Source organism: Sphaerodactylus townsendi, linkage group LG02 (genome assembly GCF_021028975.2).
Source record: "Sphaerodactylus townsendi isolate TG3544 linkage group LG02, MPM_Stown_v2.3, whole genome shotgun sequence".
Lineage (NCBI taxonomy): Eukaryota > Metazoa > Chordata > Lepidosauria > Squamata > Sphaerodactylidae > Sphaerodactylus > Sphaerodactylus townsendi.
The window spans coordinates 80,530,334-80,548,857 of record NC_059426.1 but is presented as its reverse complement, the minus strand read 5'-3'; the positions used below and the strand labels follow the sequence as shown (position 1 = coordinate 80,548,857).

General features: G+C 42.4%; 1 protein-coding gene across 2 annotated transcripts in view; it reads left to right on the top strand.

Annotated features, from left to right (window-relative positions):
• The window catches only part of DUSP8 (dual specificity phosphatase 8), a 115,179-nt gene extending 98,501 nt beyond the window's left edge, over positions 1 to 16,678 (top strand). For both annotated transcript variants that reach the window (XM_048483635.1, XM_048483636.1), the window contains 4 exons: positions 2,885 to 3,051; positions 4,740 to 4,899; positions 6,274 to 6,397; positions 7,315 to 16,678. In XM_048483635.1, coding sequence (XP_048339592.1) covers positions 2,885 to 3,051; positions 4,740 to 4,899; positions 6,274 to 6,397; positions 7,315 to 8,428 — 1,565 coding nt within the window. In that variant the 3' untranslated portion in view covers positions 8,429 to 16,678. The remainder of the gene's footprint in view (positions 1 to 2,884; positions 3,052 to 4,739; positions 4,900 to 6,273; positions 6,398 to 7,314) is intronic.
• The last annotated feature ends 1,846 nt before the right edge of the window (positions 16,679 to 18,524 follow it).

Here is an 18,524-nt window from a genome sequence, read left to right as displayed (position 1 = left end):
TGTAGGGGCAGTTCTCTCAGATATAGGTGCTAACAAAAAACAATTTTTTTAAGCAATTATTTTATACTTAGACTGGATCAAAATGCAGGCCTTGGTGGTGGTGGCTGGATTTGACATTAGGACACCCAAGATCTTTATCCCTTGTAAAGATGCTGTTTCCACGTCAGTTACATAAATTCAGTCTAAATTGAATCAGTACATTTTGCAGATTCATCCTAAAAAATATTAACATTTCAGATTTGTTCTCATTCATCCTGATTATTTTAATTTGATCAAAGCTAGACCCCAGCCTGGAATCAGCATGATTTGCATGTTGCTCACTCGTATCACGTTCTGAGGCATCTGATCATGAAAGTCATTCATGAAATCCTGCCATCTCTGTCCAAATATTTCTACCGCCTACCCAATGCAGAGGCTTGCTTTGCTAATTATCATTGTACACAGGGTTACTTAATTGCCCAGCCACTCAGGCATGAAATAGAGAAGGGCTCTGTGTCCCTGCGTGGGAGCGAGCGAGCGAGAGAGAGAGAGAGAGAGAGAGAGAGAGAGAGAGGAGCTGCTGCTGCTGCTGAAATACTGCATGACTCCGATGTTGATCTGCTTCAAGTACAAAGGCCTGCAGCTCTGTTTACTAAGATTTTGCCAGATTCTATAGATGAGGCAGGGATAAGATCCGCCAGCAACTGATCTGTGATTTCAAGAACCCTGGGATTGATTCCCCAGGCCAGAGGCTTTCAAGCTGTGTTCCCATTTACCTTGACATTTGTGGAAGTTTATCGGGGTGCCTCAGTGAGTAAATCAGTAGGACAGAGGGGCTTGCCTGTAAACCAGATTATCTGTCCTCTGCCAGTCTTCACTTGCAATGAGTAGCTGAAGGAAATGTTTTCTAGGTCACTGTCTTCATTCATCCAGGACAATCCAAGAGGAGTGGCCAGTGCTTTCCTGCAGAGTGGAGGCCTGGTTCACACTTAAACAAGAATGAGCTGGCAGAACCTTGAGGAAGTAGAATGGATAGCAGCACTTCACACTGCAGGTGGCAGGTTCCAGCTTTGAATCTGCTCTCATTCAAACAGGAAAGAAGTACAGCTGGGAGGAAGGTTCCCTTTCTTTTACCAAGCTCTGAAAAGGCTCATGGCTTTTCATGGGGTGCACAAGTCTCAGCGTGCACCCCAGAATGTGTTACTCAATTTTCTGCAATGCACTGGGGTTTCACAGCAGCCCTGTCAGGGTTTATCAGTGGACAAATTATATCCTAAGGGTAGAAAGTTTGAAAGGAAATCAAGCCCTTTCTATACAAGCCCAAAATAACAACATACTGGAACCAGTTGGGGCTGCTGTTTCTCAAATGGCAAGGCTTGCTCACATGTGTCAGCTAAAGCTCCTGTGGGGGCTATTTATAAAAAGAGGAGTAAAATTAGTCCTTGGAGCCCTGGCCAGATTCCAGTGCAGGTAATTCATTTCCTGCCTTCCTAGAATTACATTCACACTCTTGCTTCCTACCCCACCCCTTTCAATTTCAATTTTTAAATTCCGTATTGTGTGTTTATCTACTGTTACCTGTCACTGAGAGACTCAGCTGCCTTGCAATGGCTTAAAAATCTGCAGACTAGACCCATGCTGCTCACTCATGAAGTAACATTAAAGAATAATGTGAAAAATAATTTATCCTACTGGAAAGAGCCGAGGGATTTATGTTAGGCAGAACAGGCTCTTACCATATTGGAATTGGCTGGTGACACGAAGCTAATCTTCCACTGTATGCGCCATAATAGCAAGAGAACTAGCAAATGGTAAATCTGGCCTCTGTTTGCTATTATCATATGAGTTGAAAGAATGAAGCTGATACATTACTCTCAGATTTAAACTGTGGTTGGTTACTGGAGAATATGTACTTGAATAGGTATTCAGTGCTGATGACAGCATTTCTGTAAGCATCGTATGTCTCTGGATTCAGACAATGTATTTGTTTCCCAAAGTATAAATGTCTTGACTTGTATCACTCTGACCAAATATTTGTTTGCCTTCATTTAAATACCCACACAATAGCATGCTCCCATGAATACTTGCCTATTTACTTAAGTGAGTTAATGAACTAATTCAGTAGTTGGTTGACAGTCCATAAAAGACGTTGCTGCAGCAAGAGATACAGGAACGTTGTCATGAAGGAAAGAGAAGGCTTTGGGTGGAAGGGAACAAAGTCAAGAGGCCTTTAAAGGTTTGGCATATTTTATGAGCTACTGAAACGCCAGTCGTCGTGGTGGCACATATATGCAGATATGAGTTCTCCTGTCAGCAGAGGTCCAGTGTCAGGAGTTTGTTTTGCTACCACCACCACACCTCATTCACATGAATTGTACTTTGCCATAAAAGTAAATAACGCTCGTTCACTTCTATGGCAGAATGCAAAGCAGTAGGGTGCATATGCCCTCTAGAGGCCAAGAAGGCTACATGGCACCAGAAGTCCAGTGCAACCAAGCCATAACTTTTTTTTTAATTGAATTGTTCCCGTGGACAGAAATGTTTGCTTTGTTTTATTTGTTCATTTATTTATTGTTTATTATTGGATTTATTCACTGCCCTTCCCTAAAAGGCTGAGGCCAGTTTTCATCATTGAGTACACTAATACATAAAATCATATAAATACTATTAAAGTATTATTTAAATTTAAAATATCTCAACCTAAATTCCCTTAGGCCATCCCTTCAGTTTACCTGTTGCAGATGATCCAGGTTTAAGTTGCACCTTTGCTGCAGACTCACTGTGAGACTTTGGACAGGCCACTGTTTTTGTTCCCTGTCTGTAAAATATGACTTGTAAAAGCAACAGATGAAGCATTACTAAGCAGTTTTTCTCAGTTTCTGTATCTTTCTCTGTCTTTCCCCAGGAGGGTTTGCCACCTTCTCATCTTGCTTCCCAGGACTCTGCGAAGGTAAACCCACTGCCATCCTGCCAATGAGCATCTCCCAGCCATGCTTGCCAGTGGCCAACATTGGCCCAACGCGCATCCTGCCTCATCTCTATCTGGGCTCCCAGAAAGATGTCTTAAATAAGGTACAGTTTAGTGAAAGAAAGAAAGAATCTTCTCTTTTCCAAATTGCCTTCTCCTTCTCCTCCCATTCTTTAAAAGTTATTAACTTGGCTTGACAAAATATGCATGTCACATGTGAATGAATTCATACATTGTCTAATTGGGGACAATAATGTCATCATGGACTGTTATATAGAAAAGCAGGGATATCCTTTTGTGAATTTCCTTTGGAAAGACGTTAGCAGTGGGATCATCAAGACTGCAGAATTGACCATAAGAGATTTTATTACGGGCACCAGCTGTTTTTTGTCAAGGTCCACTGCTAGCCAGGCTAAAGAATAACACTGAGCTCAGCTCTTCCATGTCCAGCTTCAGTGCCAGAGGATGAGGTATTAAGCTTGGCCTTCAATTCTGACTAATGATGAGTGAGGTGAGGGAGAGTGTAGGCACTGCCGGCCACATCTGCAAACAAAGAACCTTTTTGAAAAGCCCACAAAATAGACAAAGATTTATGTTACAAATGTCCAAGGAGAGGGTGCAATCACTGTCCTTTCAAAAAGTCTCTGGGCTATGATACCCCATCAGGAAGGAGAATTTTGTTTAAAGAAATCATAGTTGTTGTTAAACTAACAGCAGACGTTCATTGTCGGAAGGAAGGAGCCAGCTGGGCATTCTTGGTTTGGGAAGGGAAAGATGGAAGTGTCCAAAGCAGAAACAAAAAAAGGAGAAAAGAAAACATTTTATACAGGGAGTAGAAAGAATTCAGGGGAATAAATGCCAGGAATGTCCACTTGGGAGCTTGAGTGGCTGCTGTGGACCGAGGTTAGGATCGTTACTTATTACAGTGATGCCGCTCAGAAATATAATGAAGCCATGAAAAGTCAAAGAGAGGCCATAGTGACACCTTGCAGGTGGTCCCTGGCCTGAAAGCTAACCAGCTGGCCTCAACCAGTTTTTTCAACTTTGGCCCCAGCCTGGTGGAATTCTGTGTTCAGTGAGACCCAGGCCCTGCAAGACCTTAATACAGTTTCACAGGGCCTGCAAGATTGAGTTATTCTGCCCGGCCTGTGGTTGAGGCAGCAATGGTACCTGTCTATCCAGCTGGCCTCCCTTTCCCTTCCCTTCCTTTTTGCCTTGTTTTCCATTTTGTTCAATGTATGGATGTGGTTTTACGGGGGATACAAACTTTTTTTTTTGTCTATGCCTCTGAGGACATGGTGCTGAGATATTTGGAATTATATAGGTTGGCCTATAAATCGAATAATATAAAAATCTATACATTATATAGGTCAGCCTATAAATTGAATAATATAAAAAATAAAATAAATCAATAATTGTTAAGTGGTGGAGAGATGAAATATGGGCTGGTACTAAGAAGACTCAGTCAAGCTGCATCTCTCGATGTGTACTTCAAAACACATGTCTTATGCTTATTCCTTTGTTGTGAATCTGAGGTTTCTTGCTGATGGAAGTCATGTTCTTGCCCTTGTGTCAATGGCCAGGGGATCCTGTTTAACTTTCCTAGCCTCAGACAAGCGTGCCAAACAGCCAGCTAGCACATCCTGTTCACAGATGGCATAACCAGGGTGAACAGTAGAGTCACGGAAGGAGAAAGAAAACAGGGAAGCAAAGGCAGGGGCCCCTGAAAAATGAATGAAAGGATCCTGCAGCCGACTGACAAATTCGTGTTGCTTATCTTTTCCTTGCCCAGGACCTGATGACTCAGAATGGGATCAGCTATGTCCTCAATGCCAGCAATTCTTGTCCCAAGCCAGATTTCATTTGTGACAGTCACTTCATGCGCATTCCTGTCAATGACAATTACTGTGAAAAGCTCCTTCCCTGGCTAGACAAGTCCATTGAGTTCATAGGTAAGATTGCTTGCCAGTCACTCGGGGCTTTTTAAAAACATATGGGCTCCAGTTTTTTGTGGTTCTGCTGTGAAAGGCTCCCAAATGATAGTGACATTGTTCACACACACACTTCTGTTTTTTTACTGACACCATTTTGAACTCTGATGTGTGGGTATCATCCAGTCTGCCCTTGGGAAGCCTACTTTGTACAAAACAACCTTTCTGACACTGAAGTCTCCAGACAGCTAAATTCTCAAGACATTATCCACAGAGGGACAACTACTACCATTTGGGACAACAGCATTTCACAAAGTATATTTTGATTTATCTGTGTGCTCTTCTTTTTCAAGGACACACGCACACATGCTTACTCCAAAGATCCTTGATTTCTTGCTATATGGTCGATTCCCCACGGTCAATTAATCACATGATACTCACACGAAATATCAAGGTTTCAGCAAGAACTCCCCATTGCTTAACTGCCGAACACAGATTCATCCCGGTTCTGGCACTCCTTCTCCCCCTTATCACGTGTTTTTTAAGAACCTGCATGGAAGTGCACCTTTTTAAAAAAACACGCGCCGAAGCCAGATCAATGGGGAGGATCAGGGGACAGAATCTAGGTTTATTTATTATTTAGGGAGTGACGTAGAGCCTTCCAGTCAATCAGAGCACAGCGGGTTGTGCGTGAAGTGTGCACAGCCCTTTTTTTGTTTGTTTCGTGTAGGTGGCGGCTACGTTGAAATGTGGCTGTGTGGAATGTGATTTCTGTGCCAACTGTAAACAAAAATTAGACTTTCGTGTCAGTGCAGCTGCATGGGTAAAGAGTGCCGAAAAAGTCGAAGTCGCACATAAACATAGCTTAGTGCGAAAAACAGCTACCGTTCCTGCTCCAACACAGTAGCCAATCAGAAGAAAGCTGCTCTCCGCATAGGCGGGGAAATTCTATCTACGCATGCACGTAGTGACATAGGTGCGCAAAAAAAAAGTTTTAAAAATTCCCACCCCAACACAGCACAACAGCCAATCAGGAAGAGGAAGAACATTGCCGCTGAGTGGGCAGTGTTGCATTGCTCAAAAACACGATAGACATTGAGGTTTTCACTAGACACACGCTGTAGTGGGGAGGGAGAAACCACGATGAAAAGGTGCTGTTTCTTTTGAAACCTGGTTATATCCAGCTTCAATTTCTCAGTGGGGAAATGGCCTATGACCCCTGAGGTGCTGGGAATTCTGCATGCAAAATAGATTTTGTGCCACTGACCTATGGCCCTTTCCCAGTAGCTTATTAAAATTTCTTGTATGGCATGTTGAAACTGTCGCTTTCCATTTTGAAAGAAAACTATTTTGGTTTTGGTCTGGAATAATGAGAGCTGTCTTCTCATGCTGCAGATAAAGCCAAGGTGTCCAGCTGTCAGGTGATAGTGCACTGCTTAGCAGGGATCTCCCGATCAGCCACCATTGCCATTGCCTACATCATGAAGACGATGGGCATGTCTTCAGATGATGCCTACAGGTAGGTTGCTTTTTAGAGAAAGAAGATACCAATATGGGGTTTTGCCCAACCAATGGGGTCTCTCTCTTGGGGATTTTGGTATGGTCAACTTTTTAAAAAGAAACTCCTGGAAATGTTTTTTCAAACATCGCATTTTGCCAGAAAGTACATATCTGTGCATAAGACACTTCACTAAAAAAGAGCCATAGGCACAGTTGGTTACACATGCCTTCCACTAATAGGCAAGAAGTGCTTGGTGGTGTTGGATAAGTGTACAGTCACTTTTTGGCCTCTTTAAGAAACCAGATTCTTGCTGTAAATCTAGGACACTGATTTGCATAGCTCTGAGATTCCTCGTAGCCACCTGAATTTTGTAAGGAGTTTGGTTCCTTGCCTGTAGGCTAGCTGGTCACACCCATGTGCCATCAGGTACAAGATTGTTCTGCAGCTAGCGGCAAACAAACGTTGACCTGGACAGCCCAGACTGATCTCATCAGATCTCAGAGGCTAGAGCAGGCTTGATCTTGGCAAGTATTTGGATGGGAGACCTCCAAGGAATACCAGGGTAGTGATGTGAAGGCAGACGATGGCAAACCACCTCTGAATGTCTCTTATCATAAGTCAGATGTGACTTGCCAAAAAAAATACAGTTGCATGCAAAACAACTTAATGTTATAGAAGTGCTTGTGTACATATAAGGAACCAACACAAACAGGCAGAAAGCCTTAAAGCATCACCTTACACCTCTGTTCCTTTAAAAGCATGGAAAGGACAAATCCACTAAATTCCTAACACTGCTTTGAGTTGTAGGTCTCTTCTAACATCTTCTGCCATATTCAGCTAGCTGAATACTCCTAGAACTAGAGTTTCAAAGAACTGGAGAATCCCATTGAATATCAATCAAGTAATAACCATGGCTGTTTCATTTGTATGGGCAGGTTTGTCAAAGACCGACGTCCTTCCATATCACCCAACTTCAACTTCCTGGGTCAACTTCTAGAGTATGAGAGAAGTCTAAAGCTGCTCAAGGCTTTGAAGGCCCAAGGGGAGAAGACAGAAGGGGAATTCCAGCAAGACCAATATGAAGCACAGGAAGGCAACAAACACCTCTCTACCTCAGAAAAGGCTGAGGAGGCATTAAAAAGCACAAGCGTGGAATTCTCCTCAGTTGACACTGAGAGGCCACCAGGAGTTCCCAAGGTTGTCTCGCCTACAATGCTACAGCAAGGACTCAAGGGGCTGCACTTGTCTTCTGAGCGTATCCAAGACACCAATAGGCTAAAGCGGTCCTTCTCCCTGGATATCAAGTCAGCCTACTCTCCTAGCCAAAGGCAAGATGCCCAAGAACCAACAGAGGCAGGAGAAACCCCCAAGCTTTGTAAGCTTGACAGCCCGTCAGGCCCTAATAGTACATGTCAATTCTCTCCTGTTCCAGATAGTCCAGACTGGCCTAGCAGTCCTGACTTCCTTCTAGAGGCCAAAGTACGACAGAGGCGGAAGCTCCGGCACCAGGCAGGCTCCCCTGCCCACGGGCTGAGCCTTAATTTCAGTGGAATGTGTGCTATGCATAAAAGCACCAGCATGGAGGACAGTCTCAAGCAGACGCTTCGACTGAGCCTTCCCAGTGTGGGACAGCCGCTGGCACAGCCGGTTACCACCCCAACCTCTGCCGGAACTTGGGGGATGCACTTGGAATCCCCCAGCACCCCTTCATCTGAGAATCCCTGGTACTTCAGCACCGACTCAGCAGCAGGCAGCAAGGGCAGTGGGAGCGGGAATTTGTTTGCCAGTGCTTCCACCTATTCCTCATTCAGCTGCAGCACAATCCAGACAAGTTGTGAGATCAGACTGAGGGACAAGCAGCGGGGGGAGCAGCGGGATGTGCGGCACAGCTGGCACGAGGACAGCGCAGCCGAGAAGCAGTTCAAGAGAAGGAGCTGCCAGATGGAGTTTGAAGAGACCTTGTCAGAGAGCAGGTCTCGAGAAGACCTGGGCAAAATCAGCAAACAGTCTAGCTTTTCAGGCAGCATGGAAATCATAGAGGTGTCCTGACATTCGCCGTGGGAGCTCTGAGAATAAGTGTGTGTGTGTCGGTCAGTGGGATGGGGTGGGTGGGAATACTGGCAAGATATTTAACTGGGGAGAAGCAAGGCATGGGGTGGAAGTATTATTTATATGCCTGTATGCATTTCCAAAGTGCACACATGCTAAAACGAAGGCAAAGCTAAATGAATCCAAAGTCAAGAAACATAATGGCGTATGCTTAGTGCCCCCTTTTGCTCCTACCTCCACCACCAAAATGAACCACAGCCACATTACCTGATTGGAGGGGGTGGGGGGAGGCGGTATTAACTCTCTAAATCCATTATTCTTTTGCATGCAGGCACTGTTTTATTTCCCTCAAGGGAAAATGGAAAAGCTGAGGTTTGATTTCAAAGATGTGGTGGAAGAGAAGCTCGGGCAGAGCTAAACTCTTTCACCAATCTATACTCTCAATCTATACTCGTCTGGTGGTAGGTTATTGTTGGAGCTACAAATTTGCATTGTGGGGAAGTTAAAGGGAAACAGGTTATTTTCTTGTAAGAGGGCATTACCCATTGTTATTAATACATTCCTATCTTACCTATAGGAAATGACTGATATTTTGCCCATACACTACTCCCGTTACAGAAAGGGAGTTCCCCTTCCATTCCATCTTGGTCAGACATTTTATACTGGTGGTTACCTCCTAGACTGGGATGCAGAAACCTGGAGGAGCTGTTTTTTAACAGCTCTCCTTTCCCCAGCCCATCACTGTCATACTGAGCATGCTCCTTTGTGTTTCTCTGGCTAGTGTTCTTTAATGCTGCCTTACAGCAGCCCTATACATATATAAATATATATTATATATAATATAAGAGAGAGAGAGAACACAAAGAAAAAAGTTTAAATGATTTTACTACAGTTTTTATTGAAACAAATGATATTTCAACTTTTTCTTTTAATTTATTTGAAGCTGTTCATTCTGGCAATGATTTTCAGACAATGTAGGGGAGGTACTTTCAGCTCTCTTTTTACTGTGTGTGGTATTTAAATCTGAAACACAAGTTTCAAAGCAATATCCTCGGCCTGCGGCTCCTTCTGTAGCTTACATCAGTGATGCAGACACCCCAAAAAGTGGGATGAGAAATCTTGTGTGTGTGTGTGTGTGTGCACGCTTGTGTGTGTGCGCTCTTTTATTTAAAAAGAAAAGCAAGAAAATCTTCAACATAAACTGAGCCAGGAATCCTTCTTAATTCTTCTTTCTTACTTCCTATTTCTATTGCATCTGCAATCAAAGCCATAAAATGTTCCCCTTTCCTAGGTTGACGGGGGCAGCAGGGTTGTGCTTGCAAGGGCAGGCATTTGCTTTGCTGTAAAAGGGAGGGGAGGAGGCAGCAGGCTGCATTGGTAGAGTTGTGTTTATGAAGTGTTCTGAATTGCTCTCTTGAGCATATAAAGATCGGGGTGGGTGGGGTGGAGTTGGATTCCCAGGGGATCAGTCCCTTTCAAGTAGCTCAGGCTATCTCCTAGATGAATTATAGTGACAATATATCGGCTATTCCTTGCCCTTATGAAGGCTGGTGGTGGTGATGGTGGCTTTGTCACGGCCGTTCAGATGCTGCTGTTATTTGTACAGTGTTAAATCCATCCTCAAGCAGCCTTTGAGGAAGGGGGAGAGCTGTGAGGGTACCCAAAATCTGCAGAAAAGGGTGGCGTCAGCCAACTGATTGCATTGTGTTATTCAGGTCCCACAATAACATTAAATTATGTTCTTCTTTAAGTTCCTTAGGGCTGCTTTAAGTTCCTTGGGGCTGCTGAAGGGCAGTGTCTGCTTGCTGCAAGAATGGAGGTAAAACATGAATTAATGCTCTGGTTCTCCATGGATCTTTCATAGGGGGTTCCCCAATCAGCCGTGAGAAAGAAGCCCAAAGGCAAAGCTGAACTAGCAGAAGACTGAGCGAAACAGCCTTTTGAGATAGGAGGTTCTAGGAAGGACAAGTAGTAGTTCATTCTCCATTTCATCCCACCACCTGCCCAGCAACCATCTTCCCAGCCCTTAGATGTGTTTCTTCAAAGAGGAGCATGGAGACATATCTTGCTTGTCTTCTTTTTGAGAATTGACATTACTTGACTAGGCTTTTATCCACAAAGGAAATCTAGTTCTGTAATTTCCACATGATTACCGCATGGGGGAATGCTTAGATGGCAGATATCTTAATGTACGGGTGAAATGAAGGAGACATTCATCTAGCAGTTTTTAAAGATGGGCACCAGTAGGCTGAAATCGTAGCAGGATTGGCCTGAGATATTTTGGCATGTGAAGTAAAGAACTGAACTCCCCCTGAGAATGAAAAATATAATACATTTTAAAATGGATCATTCATCACTCTTAAATAGAATCCTGCCACCTACAGGGCTGCCTCATTCTACACTGTAATAAGGTTGACCTTGACTGAGGAAAGACTTTGAATTGCTTTCCATTGGTTGCACAGTGGTGTACCTGCAGAAAATGGTGCCCAGAGCAAGTACTGAAATTGCTCCCCCTCCCCCAAAATTGCACTCCCAGAATGGGATGGAGGGGAAGGTTGCCCTCAACCTCTTGCCTACTTATCCGGCAGGCAGGTGGCGGACTGGCAGACTGTGCAAAGCAGCTCTCATGGGGAAGGGTGGCCAAATGCCCCCCCCAGGTGGCACTCAGAAATGGTGCCTGGGGCATTGGCCCCCTCTGTACCCCCCTAGGTATGCCACTGTGCACAAAAGAGCAAATCAAGCATTTTGGCCCTAATACAGAAGTCACTAGAAATTGGCAGCCTCCCTTAGAGCAGAGACCTTTATGTACTCCTATGCAAATAGGCCCAATCACATGGAAAGCCTATATCACAGCTGCTCATATTCTTGATGGCCACTAACATGAGCAGTGCCACATGACTTGAGCTATTCGTGATGCATAGTAAACAAATACTACAGCCCCACATAAGGCTACCATATGAAACATTTTTTCAAATATCTCCATTTGGGGATCATTTTGTTTCAACTGGCTATCAATGGTACAAGATATGGTTCGAAAGCAAGAGCTTCAGATAAGCAAATCACACAAATGTTGGTAATTCACTCACTGCCAAGGAACGTCTCAACCAGGACACAAAAGTGGGAGTGGATGATTTATGTTTTCACTGCTGGCCACACTGAACTTTTTCATCCCTTCTGAGCAGTAGCAGAGGCATTAGTTCAAAGCCTACATTACCCAGACTCTGCAACCCTGCCCCACATTTGGGATGCAGGCACCATATGCTGTCTCTCAAAAAAGCTGAAGCACATTTTTTTCTCTTTGTGTTGCTGATTTTGCGTTTTCTTCTTTCGTATCGTATGCTGGTTTTTGAGCCAATACCTCAGGGTTTTGTGTGTAACTTTTAAACAGAAAAAAAAATTCAATTCATTTGTTTTCCCATTTTCTTTCCTGTTTAATTTTAGTCTTGGTTTTAAAATAGTCCTACACAAGATTTTTAAAATCTCAGGTTCAAAAACAAACACAAACCACAGGGAGCAGCAATAATATGTTGTTGCCTCAAATTGTCTGTTTTCTGACTAGTAACTACTGTCTGTACACTAGAGAGAAACAAGAGTCCTGTTAGACTTTTCGTAATAGTTGCTTTGTCAAGATATGTTCAAATTAGACGCTGCAAGCTCAGAAGTGATCCGCTTGGACCTATATAATGTTTTGGGATTGGTGTGGCAAAGGACTGGGGGGCCAGTTAGCCACCTATGTTGAGATTTGAATCCAAGTTTTTATTGCTTTCTGTTGGATCTCACTTAGTGTTCAGAGACAAGAGCATGTCTTTTGGACCCAGAGAAGTGCATTTGAAGTATGAAGTGCACAGTGGTCCCATACAGTGACTAATAGATCAGAATCCAATTACATCCCTAATGCCACCTAAATTTTATGAAAGGATAGTTCAGTTGTGTTGAGGGGCACCTCATTATCTTGAGTATGTTTCTCTAGTTCTAATTGTTCTCCATATAAATGAGAAAATTGTCTATTCAACTCTATTTTTAAAAAGCACAATTCACCCTTCAGTAGATTTTCAGCTGGTAGTCACAGTACCTTTATTTTCTCCCTTCATAACTTACATTATTGCAGTTGTTACAGGTGGAACTCACACTTCCTCTAAGGAGCTCAGGGCAGTGTATATGGGGTGACTCCAGTCAATCATCACAACAGTTTTGCTAAGAGTCCCTCATACATCAAATTTTACTGTATGTAGGATTTGGACATGGTCAGAAACCCAATGACTGCCCTTGCAGTCAAGCCTGAGGCCTGCCACGTTAAACACCCAAACCTCAGCTTGCTTGCATAACCCTAGGAAATTCCATGTTCAACTTTAAACAGGTCCATAATGGCCATGTTGGTCCATTAAAAATTACTGTTTGTATCTGTTCTGTGCCTCTTTTTCTGTGAAACTATCAGGACAGGTGCTTGGTAGAGCAATGCTTTGCCCTTGGGAAATGCTTATAGAAATGACCTGGGAAATCCTACCTCATTTCAGCAGCCACAACCTCTTTGGCTGTGACACTGAGCACTATTGCCTTGATCCTAAACCTCTGCCTCTGATGCTATTGTGATATTACTTCAATGCCAGCCTGATTTGTACTATCCCAGTTTTCATCATCGGCCTATGTCTATATTCTTAATTTACAACTTTTAAAATCCTCTTTTGAATCCCAGATTTGCACTCCTACATAGGCCCTACTAAAACGTTGGCAACCTTACGAACCTCTTCTGCATTACATATTTAGCTACCATTAGGGGAGAGAATATATTTGAATATAGACATTTCTCTAAAGATAGATGTTAAATACTGTTATCTTTAAAAACGCAAATACAAGTGGGAATATCAGTGTAGATGGGGATGATCAATGGTTGCTTAAGCAGTGACTACTTTCTGCCATTTGGGGAAAGTAGCTCCTTTGAGCCAGTGTAAGATCAAGTTTGCCTTTTCTCTAGCCTCTGTGCTTGAAAAGGAATGGACAGTTTTACCTCATCCTGTTTTAGTTATCTTACCTTTAGGTAACTACATAGCAGGGATTAATCTCCCATTGGTTTCAAGTGAAAAACATAAGAATAGCCCAGTATCGTTGTCTAACTGAACTTAGACCTCCACATTGTCTTCAGTGACATTCAAGTTAAGGCTTAGATTACACTGCGTTCTTCCTGGGAATTTTTTTGTTACAGTTTAGCTCCCTAGTTCTTTCAACCAGCACATTTACTCCTAAGTTCTAACCTCTGGCCCACAGTAGAATTGTTTTCTCTCTTAATAGCAGTATGAATAGCTGCAGCAGCAGGACAGACTCAAAGGATTTCAAATAGGTTATGTCTTTGGACAATCAGAATAATTTAAGAAGATTTGATTCATGAATTGCTGTGTGGCCAGTCTGCCAGAATGCAAGTGAGGAGTTTGTGCTTTAAGGAAGGAACAACAACAAATCCTCAACCTGGTCTTGAGTAGAATACCAATGATACTGCTTACAATAGCTTTAAAACAACTCCATGTAGGAACAAGCTCTATATAAGGCTGCATGTCTGTGAGTTGGAGCAAACTGGAGTTGACAACACTGATCTCAAAACCCAGGTCCAGAGCCGATCTTACAATAAAGCAACAGGCAGCAGTTTGCTCTGGGTAGAAGTTCTAGAGACATGTTTGAGCAAGATTCTACTCCAGTAGCACCTTTAATGACCAGCACAATTTCTATGGTAAAGATTTTTGAGAGTCAAAGCTCCCTTTGTCAGACATAAGTGGGAATCTCAAAAGTTTATACCCTGGAACTCTTGTTGGTCTTTAAGTACTCCTGTACTCCAGTCTGGCTCTTCTATTTCAGACCAACATGTCTACCCACCTGAAACATGCCTTCAGATAAGTGTTATTTTCCTGCTTCTAGCCTCCATGTCTGTATGCTGATTGTTGCTTTTTTAATGACTTGAGGGTGGTATGCCATTTCAACATTTTACTTCTGTGACAAAATCCTCTAACACAACACCACCCAGGTCTTGCGAGGTGAATTTCTGGCTTGCAGCACCTTTTTTCTTGTCAAAATAAGGTTGAAAGTTTTTTTTTAATCTAAGCTGATCCCCCCAATGTGTTCTTTTTACTGTTATTTCTAGTTTTATTTATTATTTCATTTCCCTGTGTTCCTCCCTGTAGCCATGTGCTCTTGTCCTCTCCTCTGTTGAATGCCAATCCCTTAAAAGAAGATCGTTTCTGCCTTCCTCCTGCTCCTTAATGCTAATGATAATAAGCTATCAATGTTGTATTTGCAATGTATGAATTATAGATTTAAGTATTTATTATATTATTATTATTATTATGTAATTTTGCTTCTGTGTATGTTGATATTTGTTTCATTGTTGTGAGTGCGTGCAGACTTTTCCCCATCTCTATGTGCCCGTTTGCCTCTCCTGATTCCAATCATAGGTTATGATGGCTGGTCTGTACTGTGGCAGGCTTGGTCTTCAAGTGTCTTGGTCAGGATGAAGTGGGAAAGCCTATTACTATGGCAGACAGGGAGATGAAGAGTCTTCAGTGTCCTACCACACACAGAAGTCTTCTCAACTCCATGGATATATGTTGGGTACAGTTTATAAATACTTATGAATGACTTTAGGAGATACTGAAACAGCAGATTCCAGGTTTCTCTTTCCTAGAGCATGTCTATAATGTTAACCAGTTCTGATGCAAAAAAAAATATTCCACAAGAAACCCAAGAAATGGCAGGCTGTCTTTCTAAGGAGGGTAAGAAATGTACACAATCCATATTTCTTAATTAGTCTAAAATCTGCAGCTACTTGCTGTCTGGGGGAACTTGCTTGTTTAGTAGTCGGATTATCACACATGAAGTATAAAGCAGGTTTTATTTCAGTTGATAGTTAATGCAAATGTAAAATCTCCATTGGACCAGATTTTCACTTGCATTGCAAGTGCCTCTCTTTCTGTTCCATGTTGTGAATTATCAAAAATGTATGTAAGCAAAAGAGAGATTCAAAGCTGACAAGTAAGCTGACAGTCTTACTCATTTTTGTACAATTATTTCCAGGTCAGTTTGCATTGGATTGCAACCCTAATTATAAAACTATTAGCTTTAGGTATTTTTTAAGAGCCTGTTGCAGGTTATAGATAAATCTCTTAGTTCTGGAGCATTTTTGATCACCTGTAAGAACTAAGACATGATGCTGTTGAATCACATGATGCTGCTGTAGGAGTAGGTTCTTCAAGTTTCCATCTTGCATCCTATGTTGTTCATGGAAACTGGGTTAGTAGAAGCTGCCATAGGTATCTTGAGGTATGATCTGATTAATGGCATCTAACATTACTGTATTACTGATTGTGGAAGCAAATGCTTTCCCTTCCCAGCATTAGAAACAAACATTGGTGTTACTGAATAAATTAAGTGAACAAAACATATTTGACTTGGTCCCACCTGCAACCTGTAAGTGTTCCATCAAGATGCCCAAACAGGCTTCTTAGCAAGACATATATATCACCTTCCTGCCACAGTACTAGCTTGTCAACCAGGACAGGAATCAGTTTAAGATGAGGTACTACAGAACAGCCATCAAATAGAATGTGTATGTTTGCAATTTTTTAAAAAAGGTGGGAAGAGGAAATGCGGAAGAAGGTCTTTATGTTGCAGGACACAGTGTTTATTTATTATTGCTCAGAATTCTTTTGGAAGGAGTAGAAAAACCCATCTTCTCAGGAGGCGTGCATTGAATTCTTCATGGTCCCTTGTCCACCAATCCACATTTTTAATCCACTTCTCCTATTTAGCAAATGCTCATGGACAAAGATTTATTTGGGGCAGAAGTAGAACTGAATGTCCTGTTTTGTCAAGAGACCTCACACAACAAGATGATCTGAGACTGGGCAGTTCCTTCGCAAGCAGCGCCATTAGGAAGGGGACTGTGTATGAACACCTGTATGTTCCTAAAATGAATTCTGAGTACTGTCCAGGGTTGGGTGGGTGGGGGAAAGACATTTTGCATCTGGTCTGTGGGTCTGTTCCCTCTCTCATGAGTCATGATAACCAAAATGCACCTCCTTCTGCCTGCTAAAGGAGTGCTGACATTGGATGTTGCCTGGCAGGACAGAGTGGAGCACTCTGTCCTTGCTTCTACTTTATTTATTACTGGAGGCTGTAAACAGCAGTGCTTTTTTACCCTCTCTTTCTTTTCCTTTCTTTTGTATTTGGGAACAATGTGTTGTAATAAATTCCTAATAGATGTTTTAACAGCTGGTGTCGGTTCTGGTCTTTGAAGGTCTGTATTTAGGGAAAGGGAAATGAAGGGCAGAAGGGGGGAAAAGAGAAGGTGACAGCCTCGGTAGGAGATCAAGAGGTCATAACACATTAGCAGATGCAGTGCAAAGGGGGTCTCATAGCCACCCTGTAGGTGCTCACAACACTGGAAAGCGCATTCCATAACGCAGTCACAATCATAATAAGAAGTGCTAGCAAAGAAGATCTTGTTTGTTTATTGATAAAATGATGCAGCTTGAGAATACTGAAGCAACCTGATAAAGCTGCAATGAAAATGCTGGTGTGGGGAAAGATCTCGGGATCCTCTGTTAACAATAAATTCATACTTCTGTGCATTCATTTCCTATGGATCAAACACATGCTCTTTTCCATTCTACTTGAAATAGCCAGTGCCACCAGGAAATTACTATGTGCCAAAATCCTTGCTTTAAAAAAAAACAGCAACCCAGCCTTGCTTTAAAAAAAACCCTTGCAAGTGAACTCTGCCAACCCTGTGACCAAGACTCTGCAGCCTTGCTCAGGAGATTTGCAAAAAGAAAGGGATCTTGGAGTGGCTGATGGCTATACATCAATGGCTTGATTAATGGCAGGCTGCATAAGCGGTGGACAGCAGGCCTTCCAATTCACAGTTTGCAATTCACACCTCTGGCAAGAATTGAATCGGTGTCCTTGTACAGTTTTAAAGGAGAGCCTGGCTCTGGCAAAGATTAGGCTTTGAATTATAGTGTTTTTCCAAACACTACATATGGTTTGTCAACAGTTCTTGCAGCCTCTTCTCTTTCCTTCATGATGTTTTTATGTAGGTGTCCTATTAAACAGATTGAAGGGTAAATGTGAAGGCAGAAGGCAGCCAGTAGCTTATCAGGGTACTTTAAGCACCATCAACAAATGGTACTTTAAGCATCATCAACAGAACTGTCCCACCTGGAAGAACATCAAGCCATTGTCTTCCACAGGTTCACTGTATGCATTTGATGATTCTTGTTAAGAACCATTAAATTGTCCATGTTTTAAAAAGATTTGTGGTCTTTCCTCTTGGAATTCCATTCGATGTCGCTTTTGAAATTTGTGCAGCCCAATTCAGTACATGTTTGCTAGGAACTGGAGCCCATGTGGTAGTGTTTAGACAAGAACTGGTGAGACCAAATCCCCAATCAGCCATCAACCTTGCTACCTGAATTGTAGCCAGTTGCTGTCAGCCTAATTTACCTCATAAATGTTTGTGGGATAACCAAATTCACCACCTTGAAACTTGAAGGACAGGATAAAAACATAATAAAGAAAGTTCTATTAAATGAAAGCAAGCTTATTCTCAAGTACTCTTTTTGCTCAATTATCTTCTTTGGTCATTTCCAAAACCATGGAACTTTCCTTTCTGAGAATTTTGATTTTATAATTAATATTGTACTGCATTGACCCAAAGGTCAAACTGAATGGGAACAGCAGGCATGGTTCACAAAAGAAGCGTAAAAGCATCAAAAATGTGGTATCAGTGGAAGATTACAAATTGCCCCTGGAGCACTGACAAGCTTTACCCAAAAGATTGTTCAACCAGCAACTATTGCTTCAATGCTGACATCCTATATATCCGTACAACCCAGACATCTATTGTACCTTAATTTACTGGGGAGTAATGCCCAGATCCTGCTCCAATTTCTCAGACATTCACTGTCTTCTAGGATACCCCATCTTCAGGTATGTGAGCACAGGAAATTTCTTCTAATAGCTGTAATGAATTGAGTTGTGGCGGAAGGGATTCTCTGCAAAAATTGGAAGATGACACACCTGGAATTTGGTGGGAAAAACTAATGAGATTGGA